Source organism: Balaenoptera borealis (genome assembly GCF_965194805.1).
Source record: "Balaenoptera borealis genome assembly, chromosome: 9".
Taxonomy (NCBI): Eukaryota; Metazoa; Chordata; class Mammalia; order Artiodactyla; family Balaenopteridae; genus Balaenoptera; species Balaenoptera borealis.
The window spans coordinates 111,380,507-111,397,519 of NC_138873.1; the positions used below are offsets into that span (position 1 = coordinate 111,380,507).

Here is a 17,013-nt window from a genome sequence, read left to right on the forward strand (position 1 = left end):
CTTCTTGCTGTGTCCTCACCTGATCTTTCCTCTGTGTATGCACACACCTGTGTCTGCATTTCCTCTTCTTATTAAAAAAAGTCATACTGGCCCACCCACATGACCTCATTTTACCTTAATTACCTCTTGAAAGACCCTATTTCCAAATACAGTCACATTCTGAGGTACTGGGGGTTAAGACTTCAATATGTTAACGTGTATAAAGGATAGAGAACAAGATCATTTACTAACTTAGTTTTGAATAATTTTTGGAAAACTGCACAAGTATTAAGCATAATCCTCTTCCTCCAAATGTTGGTCAAAAATATTCCATGATTCTGTAAAAATCCCACCAGGAAAAACCTGTAGTAATAGTCATCAAATTTCTACAAAAGGAGAAAAAGTAGGCACTCTAAGCTTAAATGTAAAACGTGAGGATAAGGGGAAAAAAATCACACAGAAAACAGTAATTGGTTTAACTACATACAATAAAAATTTTTCGTATGCAAAAAATTTGAGAAGCAAAGGGGTGGACAGTACTGGTTGTAACGGACCATTATTTGTTACAAAAGCTTTTACAGATAATAAAAATCCTTATCTTCAGAGTTGAAAGAAGTAATGACAGGAATGAATAAAGAAAAATGTATAAAAGCGTTTAACAAAAATGTGAAGTGAAGTAGAGTAACGTTCAATATCCCTTGTAATCAAAGATTTGTGTATCTGTGTGTTTAAAATCCTTGCAAACGGCTAGAATCCATTACTGCTAAGGGGTGAAGAAACTGCATGAGTTAAATCAACTCCAACTTTGTGTCTAAAGCCACAGAGCTCTTGGCAATCATTCCTCCAAGAATTCTGCTTCCTGAAAGTGGAAGCAGCGTGGGATTGGAACTGTTTTGCACAGATTGGTCATAGCATTGTAGAGGGTAATGGAAAAACAACCCAGCCCATGCAGGACACCTGCTTGGGGAGGGGGGCAGAGGAGACAGCCGGCTGGAAGGTGACCTGCCAATGCACAAGCTGCCCATTACCGTGGCTCCTTCTGGTAAATCACAGCACCAGCAGAATGAATGCTGATCGCCTCAGCTTGCATGTTGGAATGCCCACCCACGTGCACGGTCAGAGACTCCACTCCAAGAAAACACATGGGCCCACTGGTTGCTACTCAGAGACCAAACACCAGCTTAAAAGTGAGAGGCTCAGAGAAGAAGCGCTGGCATTACCTAACAGCTTGTTAGAAATGCATATTCATGGGCCCAAAGTACTGAATCAGAATTAGTGGAAAAGGGACTAAGAAATTGTGTTTTAGCAAGTTCTCGAGGTGATTCTTACACACATTAAAGTTTGAGAACAAATGATGCAAAAGAAACCCAAAGCAGACTGACCCTGCATTTCTGCCCCCTGTGCATGAGGGCCTGACTCTGACCATAAAATCATAAAAGGGTTAGTAGTTTCAAAACGATGGAAACTAAGAAAAAAACAAAAATAAACTCACCACCTATCAGCCTCTCACATCAAGATATGAATGAACAGAGTCAGTCTTTTATAAATTTGCTTAATTTTGAGTGAGCCAAGATCTTTATGCCATTGGAAAAAAGGAAATTCATTTATTTACTAGAATGGCACTACAAACTCACATTTGCAGCAAAATAATCAAACCACTATCCATCAAGATACAGGAAAAAAATTAATGCATAGATTTAAGGATATGTGCTTTTCTTTAACTTTAGTAGCAGAAGGAGAACTGTCCTCATGCTCCTGACAACACTTATGCAACAGGACGCTGGGGGACCTGGGGACCTGGTGCCTGGGCCTTCAAGAACTCCTCGAGTCGTTCCATCTTCTCAGCTGGAGAAGGAAAAATGCTCACTGTTTCAAACTACTCCTTCATGGGGGTGGGTGTGTGCTGGCAGTATCATTTCTCGGGGTGGAAGCTCTGAACCTAGGACCTGGAAACAGCGGCGCGACCAAGCTGAGGCTGGCACGGGCAGTGAGGGGCCTGAACGCATCGCATCTCAGCCTACTTTCCCAGGGTCCTGCTTGGACTCCACCCACAAGGGATGCCCAGGGACCACATGTAGCATACTGGGAGTTTGGGGAAGATGGAGGCTGGGAGGAGGCCCGGTGGCTCCCCCGGGGCTCCCTCCCCACGCACGTTTTCCATGCCCCTCACCTCGGGCGCGCTGCTCCCGGTGACTCGACGCCAGGCTCAGGAGCACGCTCTTCACCCGGCGCTGGACAGCCGGCCGCCCGAAGACGGTGACTTCCACCAACTTCCCGGCGTGAACTGCGTCCACCGTCAGCAGGGCCTGGCTCATCCACTCCATTTCCGGAACCACGGCTCGGTCTGGGCCTGAACGCGAAAGGAGAGACTGAGCGGGGCACGGCGAAGGGCAGGAGGAGCTGGCCCGAAGAGGACGGGACGGGTAGGGCAGGAAACCGGGCACCGCGCATCACACGCGGCCCGCGCGCCCGGTAAGGGCTGCGGAGCGCGGCTCGGCGGCCTCTCCCGACTGGGGGGCCACCACCACGCCCCGGGTCGCGCACCGAAGATCGAGTCGGCCAGCCACGCCTCCAAAGAAAACACCAGCGGGTTCCTCAGCTCCTGCACAGGAAACCACCACGGCCGGGAGCGAATCCGTGGCGGCGGAAGTGGGAACCCCAGCAGCCCGTCCCCCCGGGCCTCGGCGGCGCCCGCGTCGTCGACCATGCTGAAACCGGCAGCCCGCGGGTAAGGGGCGAGCAGCTCTCGCGGGATTTGTAGAGGCGCGAAGTCGGGCCCTTTATGGCTGGCGGCCGACCCCGCCTCCTCCGGTGCGCCTGCGCCCTGCTCCCGGGCGGCCCCGTGGGCGCGGGCTCCGGGGTGTGCTGGGATTTTCGTACGGGGAGTGGTGCTGTCGCCCCGCTTTCTCCTCCGCCTGGAACCCCGGCGGCTCTCGGAGGCGCCGCCCGGTCAGGTAACTCCCGGCCCCGAGGCGCCGGGTTGATGGACGGTGTGGTTGGCTGGAGCGGGGTCCCGTCCAGGCCCGGTCCAGGTTCTGAGGTTCCGTCCCAGGCGGGTCAGGCCGAGGGCGGGCTCGTGGAATCTGCATCTTCTCTTTCATCTCCTGCCTCTGGTTCGTTACCGCTTCAGAATCATTCAAACAAGTGCGTCGTGTTTAAAATACAGACGCCAGACGTGGTCATTCTAGAAACGTAGCAAGTGGAGACAAATCTCGTTTATTGCCAAAATCCTGAGACGACGAGTGTTGATGCACATTTTTCCCCCTATGTTCTTAATTTTAGTTAAAAGTTTAAATTGTGAAAGATTTCACACATTTAAAAAAGTTGTATAACAAACACTCATGTACCCCACTACCCCCCATTTAACATGTTAATATTTCCCACATTTGCCTCGCTCTCTCTTCTTTAAAACAGATGTCGGTGAAGACCTTTCCTTCCCTCCCCGCAGGAAATCATGTCCTGAAGTTGGTGTGTGTCACCCGTGCGTGTTCTTATACTTTTCCTAGTGCATTTCTACAAGTATTGTTTGGTAGTTGTTTTAGAATAGACAGCGTCTGCTGTACAAACGACTTTGTTCTTACAATTAGTTATGAAGTGTTTGTTTTTTAAGTCTTTTTCACGGAAAGTGTCGATCATTTCCATAAGGGGTATGGTACTAATGTACTGAATTCCCTCATCTGCATCATCTAGGCCTCAACAGTTGTCTGAGAGGAGATATTGAATTTAACTAAAGTGGATATTTTTATTTCTTCAATTTAATTTTAAAAGTCAACATAATAATACATGCATATTGTAAAAAAAAAAAAGTCTTGAGGATATAAAGTAGTATATGAAAGTTCTCTCTTTCATATATTCTCCCTCAATCTCTTACTAATTCTTTTTCAATGGTGTATACTGTGAATATCTTCTTTTAGTTTAAATTGTCTTTTTGCTTTCTTCAAGGTATCTTTTGATGAATACAATTCTTAATTTTAGTATAGTCCGATTTATCAGTCTTTAGGGTAAGTACATTCTGTGTCTTGCTTAAGAAATCCTTTCCCGCCCTGAGGTCTAAAGACATTCACTATACTTTTGAATTTTCTATCATAACGTTTAAATTCTTGAACCACCTGGGGTTAATTTTTTAAATCGGGCGTAAGGTAGGGATATGATTTCATCTTTTTATAAATTGATAATTTTTTCCTTGAGCCATTCTCTTCAGGATGCATCCAACTTGAGGCCTCTTCAAATTACATCCTTGAAAATTTTCAGACTCCTGCATGTAGCATGAGTTAGCCACAAGGCTGGTTTGTGGTAGTTAATCATCAGATCAAGACATACCTGAGAAAGGCAAGGTCAAGAAAAGTTCCTTTGGCATTCTCATCTGGATGGCAAAGTTTATTTCTGATTCAGTTTTGTTTTGGAAGTGTAGTCATTTGGGGTCTTATGCAGAGACCCCATATTAAGTTTCCTACACTTGGCAAGCCTTGAGTTTTATTAGCTGACCCATGCCAGCTTCAAAACAGAATTGTAAGGTTTTTAGGCTTTAGCAGAATCTGCCAAGATGAATCAGTTTTGTCACTCTGTACCTCCAAGGCTTCCTGCTTTGACTCTGATTGGTGGGACAGAGGCATGATCTGAATACTGGCTCCAGCATTTTCTAGCTGTGTGACCGAATGCAAGTTATTTAAACTTTCTGCACCCCATAAAAATTTTAAAAATACTAGCAGGAAGACTTCCAGGGGATCACTTGCTTTCATTTTATCTGCTTAGCCCTCGAAGAACCAGTCTGAGGGTATTTGGGTTCAGTCAATAGTATATGAGTGAACTGGTTTTGTAATTTCTCATTGAGAATCTATGTTCTTCATCACTTCACTTCTTGTAATCTTCAGTTCCTAAGATGACATCTCTATACAATGAAAAATGTTACAAAGCACAATGAACACCAGTTTTTTTGTACCAAAGAATAACATCAAAATGTACGTCACAGATAGTTAGAGAAAAGTGGTCAAAATGAGGAAAATAAACTAGTAAGATATTAAATCACTGTCAGACTAGGAGCAATTATGCAGAAAAAGAATACAATAAAAGCTGTATTCTGAACAATAGAGGACAATCTTCTAATGTTTAGGAGCATTTACAAACAGTAACTATATACCAGTTCCCCTGGATGGATGGATGGATGGATGGGTAAATTAATAAATAAGGAGATATTATACCACACTACTAAGTAATATTCAAGTAAAGCAAGAAATGAAAATCATCACTGACAGGCTATTTAGAATATAACAGTAATTTACAAAGTACATTTTTAAAACATTATGGACAGTGTACATTCTGAAGAATCTAGTTTTCAGTCCCCTCTCATCTATCCTGTCTGCTCCTCTCCTCCGTGATATAGTTAACTATTATTAGTTTTTGAGTTATCCTTCCATTAAAAAAATGTATAGATAAGTATCTGGGAGTTTTTGCTTTTATTTTTTTTGGTAATATTACAGGTACTTTATTGTGCTCTTTTTGCACCAACTTTTTTATTTTGAAAAGCTTTAAACCAATGGAAAAATTGTAAGACCATTAAATTTACACTCAGTACCTTTCGTTTAGTTTCACCAGTTGTTAACGTTTTGCTTCGTTTATTTTCTCTACCTACACATACTTTTTCATGAACTGTTTGTAAGTTGCAGGCATCATGACACTTTATCTCAAGTACTTCAACGTTATCTCCTAAAAACAAGGACATTCTCCTCTATAACCATACAAAATTATTCACTCAGGAAATTTAATGTTGGTCTAATACGGTTGTCTAATATATGATCCAATTTCATTTTCCCCAGTTTTTCCAATAATGTATAGCTAATATAGAGTCATTCTCTGTTGCTGTTATTATTGTTTAATGACATTGACATTTTTGAAATATTTTAAATTTTTTATTGTGGGAAATTTCAAACATACAAAGGTAGAGAAGATAGTATAAATGAATGACCAGTATACCCATCCTACAACTTCAAAAAGTATCAACTCATGGATTATCTTGTGTGGAAATAAAGATCACCCAAGTGGGAACAAGCGAAGGCTCTTTATTCAGAGCTTGCTATAGCAAAAGGGAGTCAGCCACCATCACTTGTGTTTGGCGGAGTGTCAAAAGCAGGCAGAGGAGCGGGAAAACTTTATATAAAGTGGAAAAAAGGTGTGCCTGAAGGGGCAGGTGTCGGCCTGGGGAAACTGTAGGTGGGCTTACTAGAAGCGGGGCATCGTATGTGATTGGTTAGGGGTGCGTATTTGGCTTTCCCAGTTGGTCCTCAGTTGACATCAAGGGCAAAAAATTAGCGAAGCTGTCAGTTATTAATCAAGTCCTGGACATCTTGTGTTGACTGCCATAGGGGTTGTTTGGCTTCCTGGACTGCATGCTGAAGATGGTGGGTCAGAGTTCTATTTTTATGTTTAGTCTGGCCATTGTCTGTATATTCAGTTTCTTGGCCCCTGTTTTTGACAATTCTCTCATTTGCTGGAGGTTGACGAATTCAGGGAAAGCCAAAGATCCAGGTCTTCACTGCTTGGAGATTGCTCAGCTGTCTGCATGGTCAACTGTATTGCAAGATCTTCTTGCCCTTTTTGTTGCATCGTCATGGAGATAACTGATGAGAGAATGAATGTAGAAGCATTTAAGACTCTGGATAGAATGTGTCAAAAGAAAATTCAGAGAGCTTTACTTGAGATGAATATTTTATTAAGTGAGAAACAAACCGTTCACAAACAGGGAGACTTCCAAACCAAAAGTGGCTTAAAGCTCCACTCTGAGCAGTTATAGCTCAGCTTATAAAGCATGAGGAGGTACATTGTTTTGTATTGTGATTCTAATTGGCTGCCAGAAACTTACGTTCCTTTTAGAGCAGTAGTATTACATAAGCTTACTTTTTTACTGTAGCTGATTTGCTAGGTTATGCTGACATGAATAAAGCTTAAGTTTTGTTTAAGGTCAGAGTCATCATTTCAGGGATATCAGGACAGCTTTAAGTTTTGATTAGATGATTCTAAGTGTTTGGTCTAGGTCTGTATTCAAACTGTGGCTTCCATTTTGGTTTCTCTTTAACTATGACAAAAACAAGAATTAATAATCCCTGTAAAATGCTTTGGAACCAGTTATCCTAACTGCTCCACCTAGGCCAAGAGAAGAAATCCAATAGAACATGAGAGTCATGTGCCTTTTGCTTAAGGTGATACATAGCTTGTTCCACCTTGCCTGTTTCATTGATCCAAGTACAGCAAGAAGCATAAGCTATGACACAGACAGCACCATGGCTAGCCAGTAAGGAATCTACAGCAATGCAATTGTCCATTGTTACTCATGCCAATGAGTTGAGGCTGATCTCTGTTCCATCTGGTATCATTAATAACTTCTGCCAAAGTTAGTGATAGGTTTCTTCCCATCTTTTCTATTTGTATGGTTCCTACCAATGGGGACACTGCTTCGACTGTTCTCATAAATAATCAGTCAGTAATTCCCCTAGGTTGTGTGCCTGAATAATCAAGAATGGCCTCATTTTGGCACCCATGTCTGGGTCAGGATTTCCAGCCTTGGTGGTTTATAGAATTAGGGTCTCTGTATACGGACGAGTCTCATAATACTATTCCTGAAGTGCATGAAATGTTAGTCTGAGGCAAACAGGACCAGGCAATATGGCCACAAAGGAAGCAGTATCCAGTAGGGACGTGGAAATCCAGCAAAAAAGGGAGTTCACGACATGAAGTTGGAGCCAAGGCCTTACATTAGCTGGGTGACATATTTGGATCTCTCTTAGTCTCTTCCAAGTGATATTTGGCCCATTGCGCTATGAAGATTGTTGAATCCAAATTTAGAATTACCTTGGTTCAATCAATAGCTTGTAATAATTGGTTCTTCTTCTGGGAGAGAGGAACACTAGCAGAGTCACAGATTGATTTTAAGGTCAGTTGTCCACACAGGTGCAAATGGAAACACCGTCGCTGTATTTCTGAGGTTTTTTCATGGGGGTCGCTGATGGACAGCACATCCAGCAGTCAGTAAGATTGAGGGCAGTGGTTACTGCTCAGGATAATCTAAGAATAGCATTAGAATGAGTGTGTTGTGACCTAACAGTTATGATAAGGAGGGAAAAGAGAAAAGGGTCCATTACAGGTGGATGACAGCAAGGGGTCTTCAGAAAATGAGAAGAATGATTATAAACAAGCAGACAAAAAAGAAAACAGGGCTTCCCTGGTGGCGCAGTGGTTGAGAATCTGCCTGCCAATGCAGGGGACACGGGTTCGAGCCCTGGTCTGGGAAGATCCCACATGCCGCAGAACAGCTGGGCCCGTGAGCCACAATTACTGAGCCTGCGCGTCTGGAGCCTGTGCTCCGCAACAGGAGAGGCTGCGACAGTGAGAGGCCCGCGCACCGCGATGAAGAGTGGCCCCCGCTTGCCACAACTAGAGAAAGCCCTCGCACAGAAACGAAGACCCAACACAGCCATAAATAAAATAAATAAAATTTAAAAAAAAAGAAAACAGCAGTTAGATAGGTATCTTAGTCCAACAGCAGACCAAGATCTATCTGTGGTCCTCTGTGTGTTCCAAAGGTCTGGGCTATCTGTCTGCTTCCCGAGATTGGCTTCTGGAAGATCTCCGAGAGTCCTGAGTTTGAGGTCCCATATTGGAGTAGTTTTCCAATTGTGTGCAGTTGTCAATTGCCTTTTTAGTTGAGAAGCATGAACCCGAATGTTGACTCCCTGGGGTTTCAGTGTTTCCTTGGTGTTAACAGTACCTGATAAAGGCCCTTCCAACGAGATTCAAGAGCAGTTTTCCTCCGATATCTCTTCCTGTTACTGAAATCTCCTGGCTGAGGATCATGAAGAGGCTGTTTAGGAAGACTCGTGGGACGGTGGTCTTAACCTGTTGTGACAGGACTGGGTACAGTACGTGAGCCCCTCGCCGTGTTCTGCCATGTCTGCATGCGGTCGGCAGAGTCTAGTGTCAGAAATGAAATCTCTAAATACGTGTCTTCCAGTTACCAGCTCATTGGCGGATAAGCGGTATGTGCCTGAGGGAGAGGACAGCACGGCCGTAAGGGCTAGTGGGAGTACCTGTGGCCAAGTGTACTCGAAGAGTTTCTGAAGGTTTTGCTCATTTTAATTTAAGGATGTCAGTTCCTCCTTTTGACCTTTCCAGAAATTGTAGTTTTTGAATAAGAGATGACACCTTACAAAGTTCTTTTATAAAGGTTTCTGTAGAGTGTGTGCCTCAATCACTTGATATAAAAGTTGGGATGCCCCAGGTTGGAAACACAAAATCAAGCAGCTTTCTAGTGACTAGAAAGGGTGTAGCTTTTCAGCAAGAAAATGCTTCAACTCATCCTGGAAATAGACATACAATAACTAAACATACTCAAGTCCCGTGAAGGGTGAAAGCTGGATAGCCCATCTGAAGGTCTTCATAGGGCCCTTGAGGCTTTGCTTCCTGGCAATGTCCCACCTTTACGGTTTTTTCAGTATTATGGTGTTGACAGGTGGCACATAATCCGAAAACAGCCTTAGTTTTCTTTCTAAAGTTTCTCCATCAATGTTGATTTATGATAATAACCAATTTGTCTTTTCCATGATGGGTAGTTTCATGGAGAAATTGAGCAAACAGCCATTTGAAATCATCTGGAGCCACCAAGTGCCATCTTGAGAGGGCCAGAGATTACCTAAGCAAAGGGTACAACCAGCTTTTCCTCTTCCTTTTCAAAATCAGGGGCTAAATGTTGATATTTTATAACATCCTTTTATATTAATAATTTATCCTTTGGAGGCTTAGATAGGATCGTAACATTGGTTAAAATGGTTTGTTTGACATAATGATCTGCTAGAGCATTTCCTTTAGCTTCCATATTCTCTCTTTTTACGTGAGCCTTGAATTTATAATAGCCCCCTCTCTAGGAATTAGGAGTGTGTCCAAAAGTTCCTTAACTTGTCCATGTTTTATGGGGTTTTCAGTAGAGAAAAAAAACCTCCTTTGCTTCCAAAGCATCCAAAAGTCATGTACTACTCCAAAAGCATGCTTGCTGTCAGTATGTATGTGTACCCTCTGGTCTTTGGCTACTTGACAAGTTCTAGTAAATGCAATCCCATCTAGGCTGAGTTTTCCTCAGAGGACTAGACTCTGAAGGACAGCTTACATTAGTGAGAGCATATCCTGCTTGATTGCCTTCACTTTCAGTTTTGAGGTGTAACACAACAGCAGATAGTGTTAGGGTGGGGTTCCCAGGGGAGCTCTGTTAAATCTGAGCAGGGTATAGAACATTCCCTAACGGAAGTCAGGAGGCTCCCCTGCTTCTGGTAGGAGAGGCAAGTGGCAGGACTCAAGGTATTGGAGGGTGAATAGTCACACGAGGGGGAGAGCAGGCCGTTTCAGAACCTCGTAAGGGGTTAAAAGGCTGTTACAAAAGTGTGTGTTCTCAGTCACCAGAAATATCTGTTACAACAGGAGGAACCATTAGGTCAAGGGAGAGCCTAGACCTAGTTCAGCAGAAGCATCAAGTTTTGCACGGGCAGCTGTTGCCTTAGGACTAGGGGGGCACGTGTTTGCAGCTGGGTCAGTAAGCAGTGAGTTGTCGGTGGCTCCCACGAAGTTCAGTTAAAAACCCCAAGAGCTTGTCTAGATCACTCATGCAAAATTACATGAAATGGCTTTTGCAGGTAGGGATGTCGAGGAAAGGAGGCTGTCAGGAGCTCAGCTGAGCTGGGAGAGAGAATATGGGGCTGCCAAGGGTCAGAGTAGCCAATTAAAGCAACAAGCTAAAAGGCTAAACCTGAGGAAGTGTTGCCTCCGGTTCCATCTTCCCTCACGGAACAAGGTCGGGTAGATGGGCACAGAGGTGTCTCACAATTGAGGGAAAACAAAAGGCTCTGGCAGTTTTACGATCCTGGGATGGGTGGGGGGCAGAGGAGGAGGGAAAGGAGGAAGGGCTCGGAGTGGAAAAGTACCAGATACTGAGCCAGAGTGGGGAGGCGTCTTCCCGGTCCCCCCTTCTCCCCACCCCACGAGGATGCCCCCGCAGAGGCTCCTGAGCTCCTGGAGAAGAGCTCTCGCCAAGGCCTCTGACAGAGACCTAGGGATGTAAATATTCAAGAGCGCTTGACAGAGGGGCTGCGGGCTCAGCCCGAGTGCTCCCTGCAGAGACTACAGTGCTTTGGTTGTGTGTCCTCTGAATGGAGCCTGTCATCAACTGACTGCTTTTGGTAGGATACATTCTGTTCTTGGGCGAGAAGTGCCTTGATGTTGACACTTGGATGTCTGAAAATGTTTTAAATTCTCCATCTGTCCATAATTTGGCTGGGTTATATTATCCTGGTCTTAAGTAATTTTCCTTCAGAATTTTTACAGCAATTCTCCACTGTCTTCTGGCCTCTAACATTGCTAGGGAACCGAGATGCCATTCTGATTCCTATTCCTTTTTTTTTTTTTAAGACTTTATTTTTTAGGGCTTCCATGGTGGCGCAGTGGTTGAGAGTCTGCTTGCCAATGCAGGGGACACGGGTTCGAGCCCTGGTCCGGGAAGATCCCACATGCCACGGAGCAGCTAAGCCCGTGCACCACAACTACTGAGCCTGCACTCTAGAGCCCGCAAGCCACAACTACTGAGGCCCACGCACCTAGAGCCCGTGCTCCGCAACAGGAGAAGCCACCACAATGAGAAGCCTGTGCACTGCAATGAAGAGTAGCCCCTGCTGGCCGCAGCTAGAGAAAGCCCGTGTGCAGCAACGAGGACGCAACGCAAAAATAAATAAATAAAATAAATAAATACATTTATTTAAATAAATAAATAAATAAATACAGACTTTATTTTTTAGAACAGTTTTAGGATCACAGCAAAACTGAGCTCTGAGTTCCTATCTCACACCATCTTCCCCCTCACACATCACAGCCCCCCCTGCTGTCAACATCCCGCACCAAAGTGGGACATTTGTAAACAATCAGTGAACCCACCCCGACTCATCGTTGTCACCCAAAGTCCATACTTAATACATTACCCTTCACTCTTGATGTTGACCATTGTATGGATTTTAGCAAATGTATAATAGCCACTGTTACAGGGTCACACAGAATAGGTTCCCATTCCTTTTCTGTGTCATTTTCTTCTGTCTCTGTCTGTAGGTGAGAGGCAGGAAATAGCTGGGCCCCAGGCTGAGCAGCTGGAACTTGTCTTCCGCTGGCACTTTGAGACAAGGATAAAGGCAGGAACAGAGAGGAGCTGGCCCCTACCTGAGCAAGAGATAAGGCAGACACATCTTTCTCATTCTTGTGGTCAAGGAGACCTCCCAGACCACACACATGCATGGAAGTCTCCTCAGGGGTCAAAGAAGGGAAGGGGCACCAGCACATAATATGTCCTGTCAACCTCCCAGAAACCCTTGCACTGGAATCCATCTTGGCTGAAAGATGCACATCCCCGTGGGGAGGGCCCTGAGTCAGACCAAATATGGACACAAGTATGGCAACTGGCCAGAGGGAACCCGGAAAACTGCTGCCTTGTGACTGAAGCTCCCCCTTTGGGGCGCGTCCCACTCTGAGCCTGCACGTGTACCCCACAAAGTACTTCGCTTTCTAATAAACACTCTATCTGCTTTACAATCTGTCTCTCTGTTGAATTCTTTCTTCAAAGAAGATGAGGACCGAGGTCCTGCTTCAAGCCACTGCACCCCAATGGCCCCCCAAAATCATGTGTTTTGGATCTTCTGTGTGTCCTTTAGTGTCCTGATGACGTGCTGGTGTAATTTTCTGTTATTCAGTCAGTGTGCCTTCTCTATCTGAAAACACAGGCCATTTCAGCTGTGAGAAATTTCTCAAACTATTTCTTTGATAATTCCCTCCCCAACATTTTCTCTGCTTTTATTTTCTGAAATCTCTGTTAGTTGCTATGATGGATCTTCTAGACTGTTCTTATATTTTTCTTAATTTTTCTTTCCTATTTTATAAAACTCTTTTAGTTTTTTAATATAATCTGTTTTTATTTCATGAATGTAATGTCTTCCAGAAGATATGTGAATTAGCCTTCTTTTTTTGGCTGCATTGGGTCTTCATTTTTGCGCGCGGTCTTTCTCTAGTTGCGGCGAGCAGGGGCTACTCTTGGTTGTAGTGCGCAGGCTTCTCATTGCAGTGGCTTCTCTTGTTGTGGAGCACGGGCTCTAGGCGTGCGGGCTTTAGTAGTTGCAGCATGTGGGCTCAGTAGTTGTGGCACACGGGCCCTAAAGCACATGGGCTTCAGTAGTTGCAGCACGTGGGCTCAGTAGTTGCAGCTCGTGGGCTCTAGAGCGTGGGCTCAGTAGTTGTGGCACATGGGCTTAGTTGCTCCATGGCATGTGAGATCTTCCCAGACCAGGGATTAAACCCGTGTCCCCCATATTGGCAGGTGGATTCTTAACCACTGCGCCACCAGGGAAGTCCCCTGAATTAGCCTTTTGAATTCTTCTTCTGTTTACTACATTGTTTCTGCTTTCACAGATTTTTTTTTCTTCTCTTTTGCCTCTTTTATGTTAGAGATTTCCTTGGAGAATCTGCTCATTATATATGCCTGTTCCTGTTTAAGAGTTGATCTCAAACTGTTGATTGGCAGCTTTGTTAAGGAGAGGGTTAGTCTTGTTGATTCAAGGGTTTCATTGTAAAATAACATATCTCAATAGTTTGTAAACTGGAGCTACAACAAAATTACCTGGAGGGCAAGTTAAGACAGACTACTGGCTCACCACCCCTCCCTGTCTGTAGAGCGGGGCCTTGTTCCTAAGGGTTGCTAATGTCAACTGAAAAAATGCACCCTCTAAAAGTTGAGAATTACGTTGTATCTGGCAGACTTTCTGAGGACTTCAAGCCTGGGAGGCAGCGTCTCAGATGGCTCTGAGGGACTGCTCTGAAGAGGTAAGGGAGGAGCCAGGATATATAGGAGTTTTTGCAGAGCATCAAAAGATTACTGTTGATTAAAGAAAACCAGACCTCTCAAGGAATTTAGTGCTTTTCTATGTATGGGAAGATGCAAGAGTCTGGGCTCACTGAAATCATTCCTTTGATATGCACCTCAGCTCTCTGGGGTCAGTATCCTGTGCTTTCCCACCCTGAGTCCTTCAGGGTGCACCACTGGATGTGGCTGCAATGGCTGCGAGTTTGATGGCAGGCATCCTGTTTCCATCCTGAGTTCCCTCAGGGCTCACCATCCAGGCGGTCTGGGCAGCTGTAATGTGAGGGACTGATGACTGCAACATCCTTTGTTTACTGATATGGCAGCAATATTTTTCATTCACATGATTCTTGAACCCTCATCCCCACTTTCAGAGGAACTTGATGCCTCTCATTTCTGAAGCAGATTGGGATTCTACAGAACAAATCAGCCTTCTTCAAGGCTTACTTTTCCATTTTCTCTGGTCTAAACCAAATATCACATTCTCATCTGCTTTCTAGCTTGCAGTATGTGTCAGTGTGTGTGTGTGTACACACCCATTCTTTACCCTTGTGCATTTATGTCTTTTAATAATCTCTTTTTTAGAGGGATTTTGGCAGGGTGCTTGATGAATGCCGTGTGTTTAAATCTGCCATGTCTTTAAGGTTTTTCATGTTTAATATTTTTAACTTTCCCTTATAGTTGATGAATAGTTTGGGTATATAATTTTTAGTTTAAATAATATTTAAATTATATTTTACATATAAAGCTAATGAGGGACTTTCCTGGTGGTCCAGTGGTAAAGAATCTGCCTTCCAATGCAGGGGACGCGGGTCCGATCCCTGGTGGGGAACTAAGCCCACGCCCCACAACTACTGAGCTGGTAAGAGAGCCTTCGCGCTGCAAACTACAGAGCCCATGCATTCTGGAGCCCAAGCGCCACAACTAGAGAGAGAAAACCCACACACCACAACTAGAGACAAGCCAGCACCGCAACGAAAGATCCCCGGCGCCTCAACTGAAGACCCCACGTCATGCGACAACTAAGACCCAATGCAGCCAAAAATATTAAGAAAATAAATAAATATTTTTAAATAAATAAAAGTAAATAAAACATAAATCACATTAATTCTATTTTTTTTTAAAAAGCTAATGACCTATATCCAATGGTATATCTTGCACTCGAGTTCTATGTTAAATGCTTTCAGTCTTTAAAAATTGGAGGAAATAAAGGAACCATGAAGTGAACACATGCTGTTAGGAAAAGAGCAACTCCCAACTCCAAGACAAAGTAAAATAGGGCATAAATAATTTCAGTAAATGAAATGTTAAATGGTCGAACATTTGTATTACACCAAGAGCTGATGATTAAGGAAAAGTAAAATAAAATGAATATTGGGCAAGAGAATTAAACATGAGGTAGGAAGAAGCCCCGAATAGTGGAAAGCATGTTGCCAAGTCCTCCAGGGTCACCTGGGACTGGGGTTTCAGAGACGCTCTGTCAACTCTCTGCTGCGGCAAGAGTTACACACTTCCACTGAATTCTTCTCGTGGGTGTGGCCTGAACGACAGGCAGCTCTGTTGACTTTCTCCCCATTCAGTGTCCTGGTGTGCTGTTGCACGGGCAATCCTCAGCGATGAGGCCCCAGGTAATCTGCGCGCGTTGGACGCGCAGCCGTCTCCCGCGCAGGCCGCCTGCTCCGCTCGCTGCTGCCCTCGGCCGCTGTTCTCCCGAGGGGACCGCCCCTGGGCCGTGAGGGACCGGAATCATGCTTGGAGAGGCCTCGATTGCCTCCCAGGTCTGCGGGAGGCCCGCTGTGTCTTCGCTTCCCGCCTCCCCAAACGCTGGCAGCTTTTGCGGGGCGGTGACTCGGAGGGACCCGCGGCCTCGGGAGGGCGGGCAGTTTCCGCCGAGCCTGGAAGTGGAGACAGGGCGCCGCCGAACACCTGGCCTCCTGTCCGGTTGCTTCTCCGAGTCGCAGGGGTCTTGCGGCGGGAGCGCGGAGGGAGCAGAGAGATACCCCGCAGAGCTCTTCCGAGCCGGAAGACTCGAAGACCCAGCTTCCGGTCCACGTCTGAACCAAGAGGCTGAGCTGGTGGATGCGGTGCTCGGTGAGTGAGCCGCGTGCGCGCCCAGGGCGCGTGCACTCCAGGCAGGCAGCATGCTCCCTCCGGGCCGCAGCTGGGACCTCCTCCGAGCGCCGCTGGCTCCTGCCTCTGCTGGGGAAGGTAATAGTCTTGTTCAGTCTTGAGAGGCAATAATAGGCCTTTGACCAAAGACCCTGAAGGGAGCTACGTGCCAAACTGCTGGACTATGTAGGTCAGCAGAAACGGCGCTAGCAAGCCTGAGAACCAACAGATAAGGAAGGGAATAAGTCACGAAGCTTCCTGAGCCTTGGGAATCTGGCCGCTTCCCAGGGATCAGCGAATATTCTGAGACTTAACGACTAGAGAGCAAAGCATTTCTGATAATAGCCAGAGCTGCATATTTGCGCGTAAGCTGGTGACTCTTGGCTTGCGGCTTGGCATTAAAAGCAGGACTCCTTTGAGCAGTACTCTGAAGTCTCAACCGTGGGGTGGACGCACCGCCCGAGACCTTCCAATCGGGACTCCAGATCGCCGTTCCAGGGACTTCCCAGCGCTGCTTGGATCTGGACGTAGGTGCTTCCCCAATTCGGTGACGTATAAACCTCTGTCTTTACTATTCTTTCTCAGTTAGTTATACTGTTCTCTTCTTAATTAGCATACTGTAATCATTGTTAATTCAACAAACTCTGGCTAGATTCTTGTTTAACTGAGCGTAGAGTGGTTATTTTGCCAGCGAGTCCTACGAACCTTGAAACCGAAAGTAAGGCTTTCTGCAAAACAGCCTCCTGGCCTCGCAGGCACCGGGACCCAGCTCTCCGGACCTGAGCACCCTCTCCCCGCGCAGGCCGGGGTGGGGATGTCCTCCCCCAAACAGAACGCTGGTTCAACACTGACCCGAGGAGATCCAAGGTGCTTCGAAGACCCCTTGGAGATCACAGTCTACGGACGATGCTACTCGAGGGAAGGACACAATGGATTTATCCAGGTGTTGGTCGAGTGGCACCGATGCCGCCAGGACGCAAGAGAGAGGCTTGGGCGGGCGG

The 17,013-nt window shown here is 45.5% G+C and overlaps 1 protein-coding gene across 1 annotated transcript; it reads right to left on the reverse strand.

Annotated features, from left to right (window-relative positions):
• Positions 1–449: 449 nt before the first annotated feature.
• Positions 450–2,765, reverse strand: LOC309634698 (oocyte-expressed protein homolog). The gene is made up of 3 exons (XM_082405109.1): positions 2,524–2,765; positions 2,150–2,329; positions 450–1,824 (listed from the first exon to the last, which is right to left on the reverse strand). Exons 1-3 carry the CDS (start codon positions 2,684–2,686, stop codon positions 1,745–1,747), a joined length of 423 nt encoding a protein of 140 aa, XP_082261235.1. The 5' UTR covers positions 2,687–2,765; the 3' UTR covers positions 450–1,744.
• Positions 2,766–17,013: the final 14,248 nt, after the last annotated feature.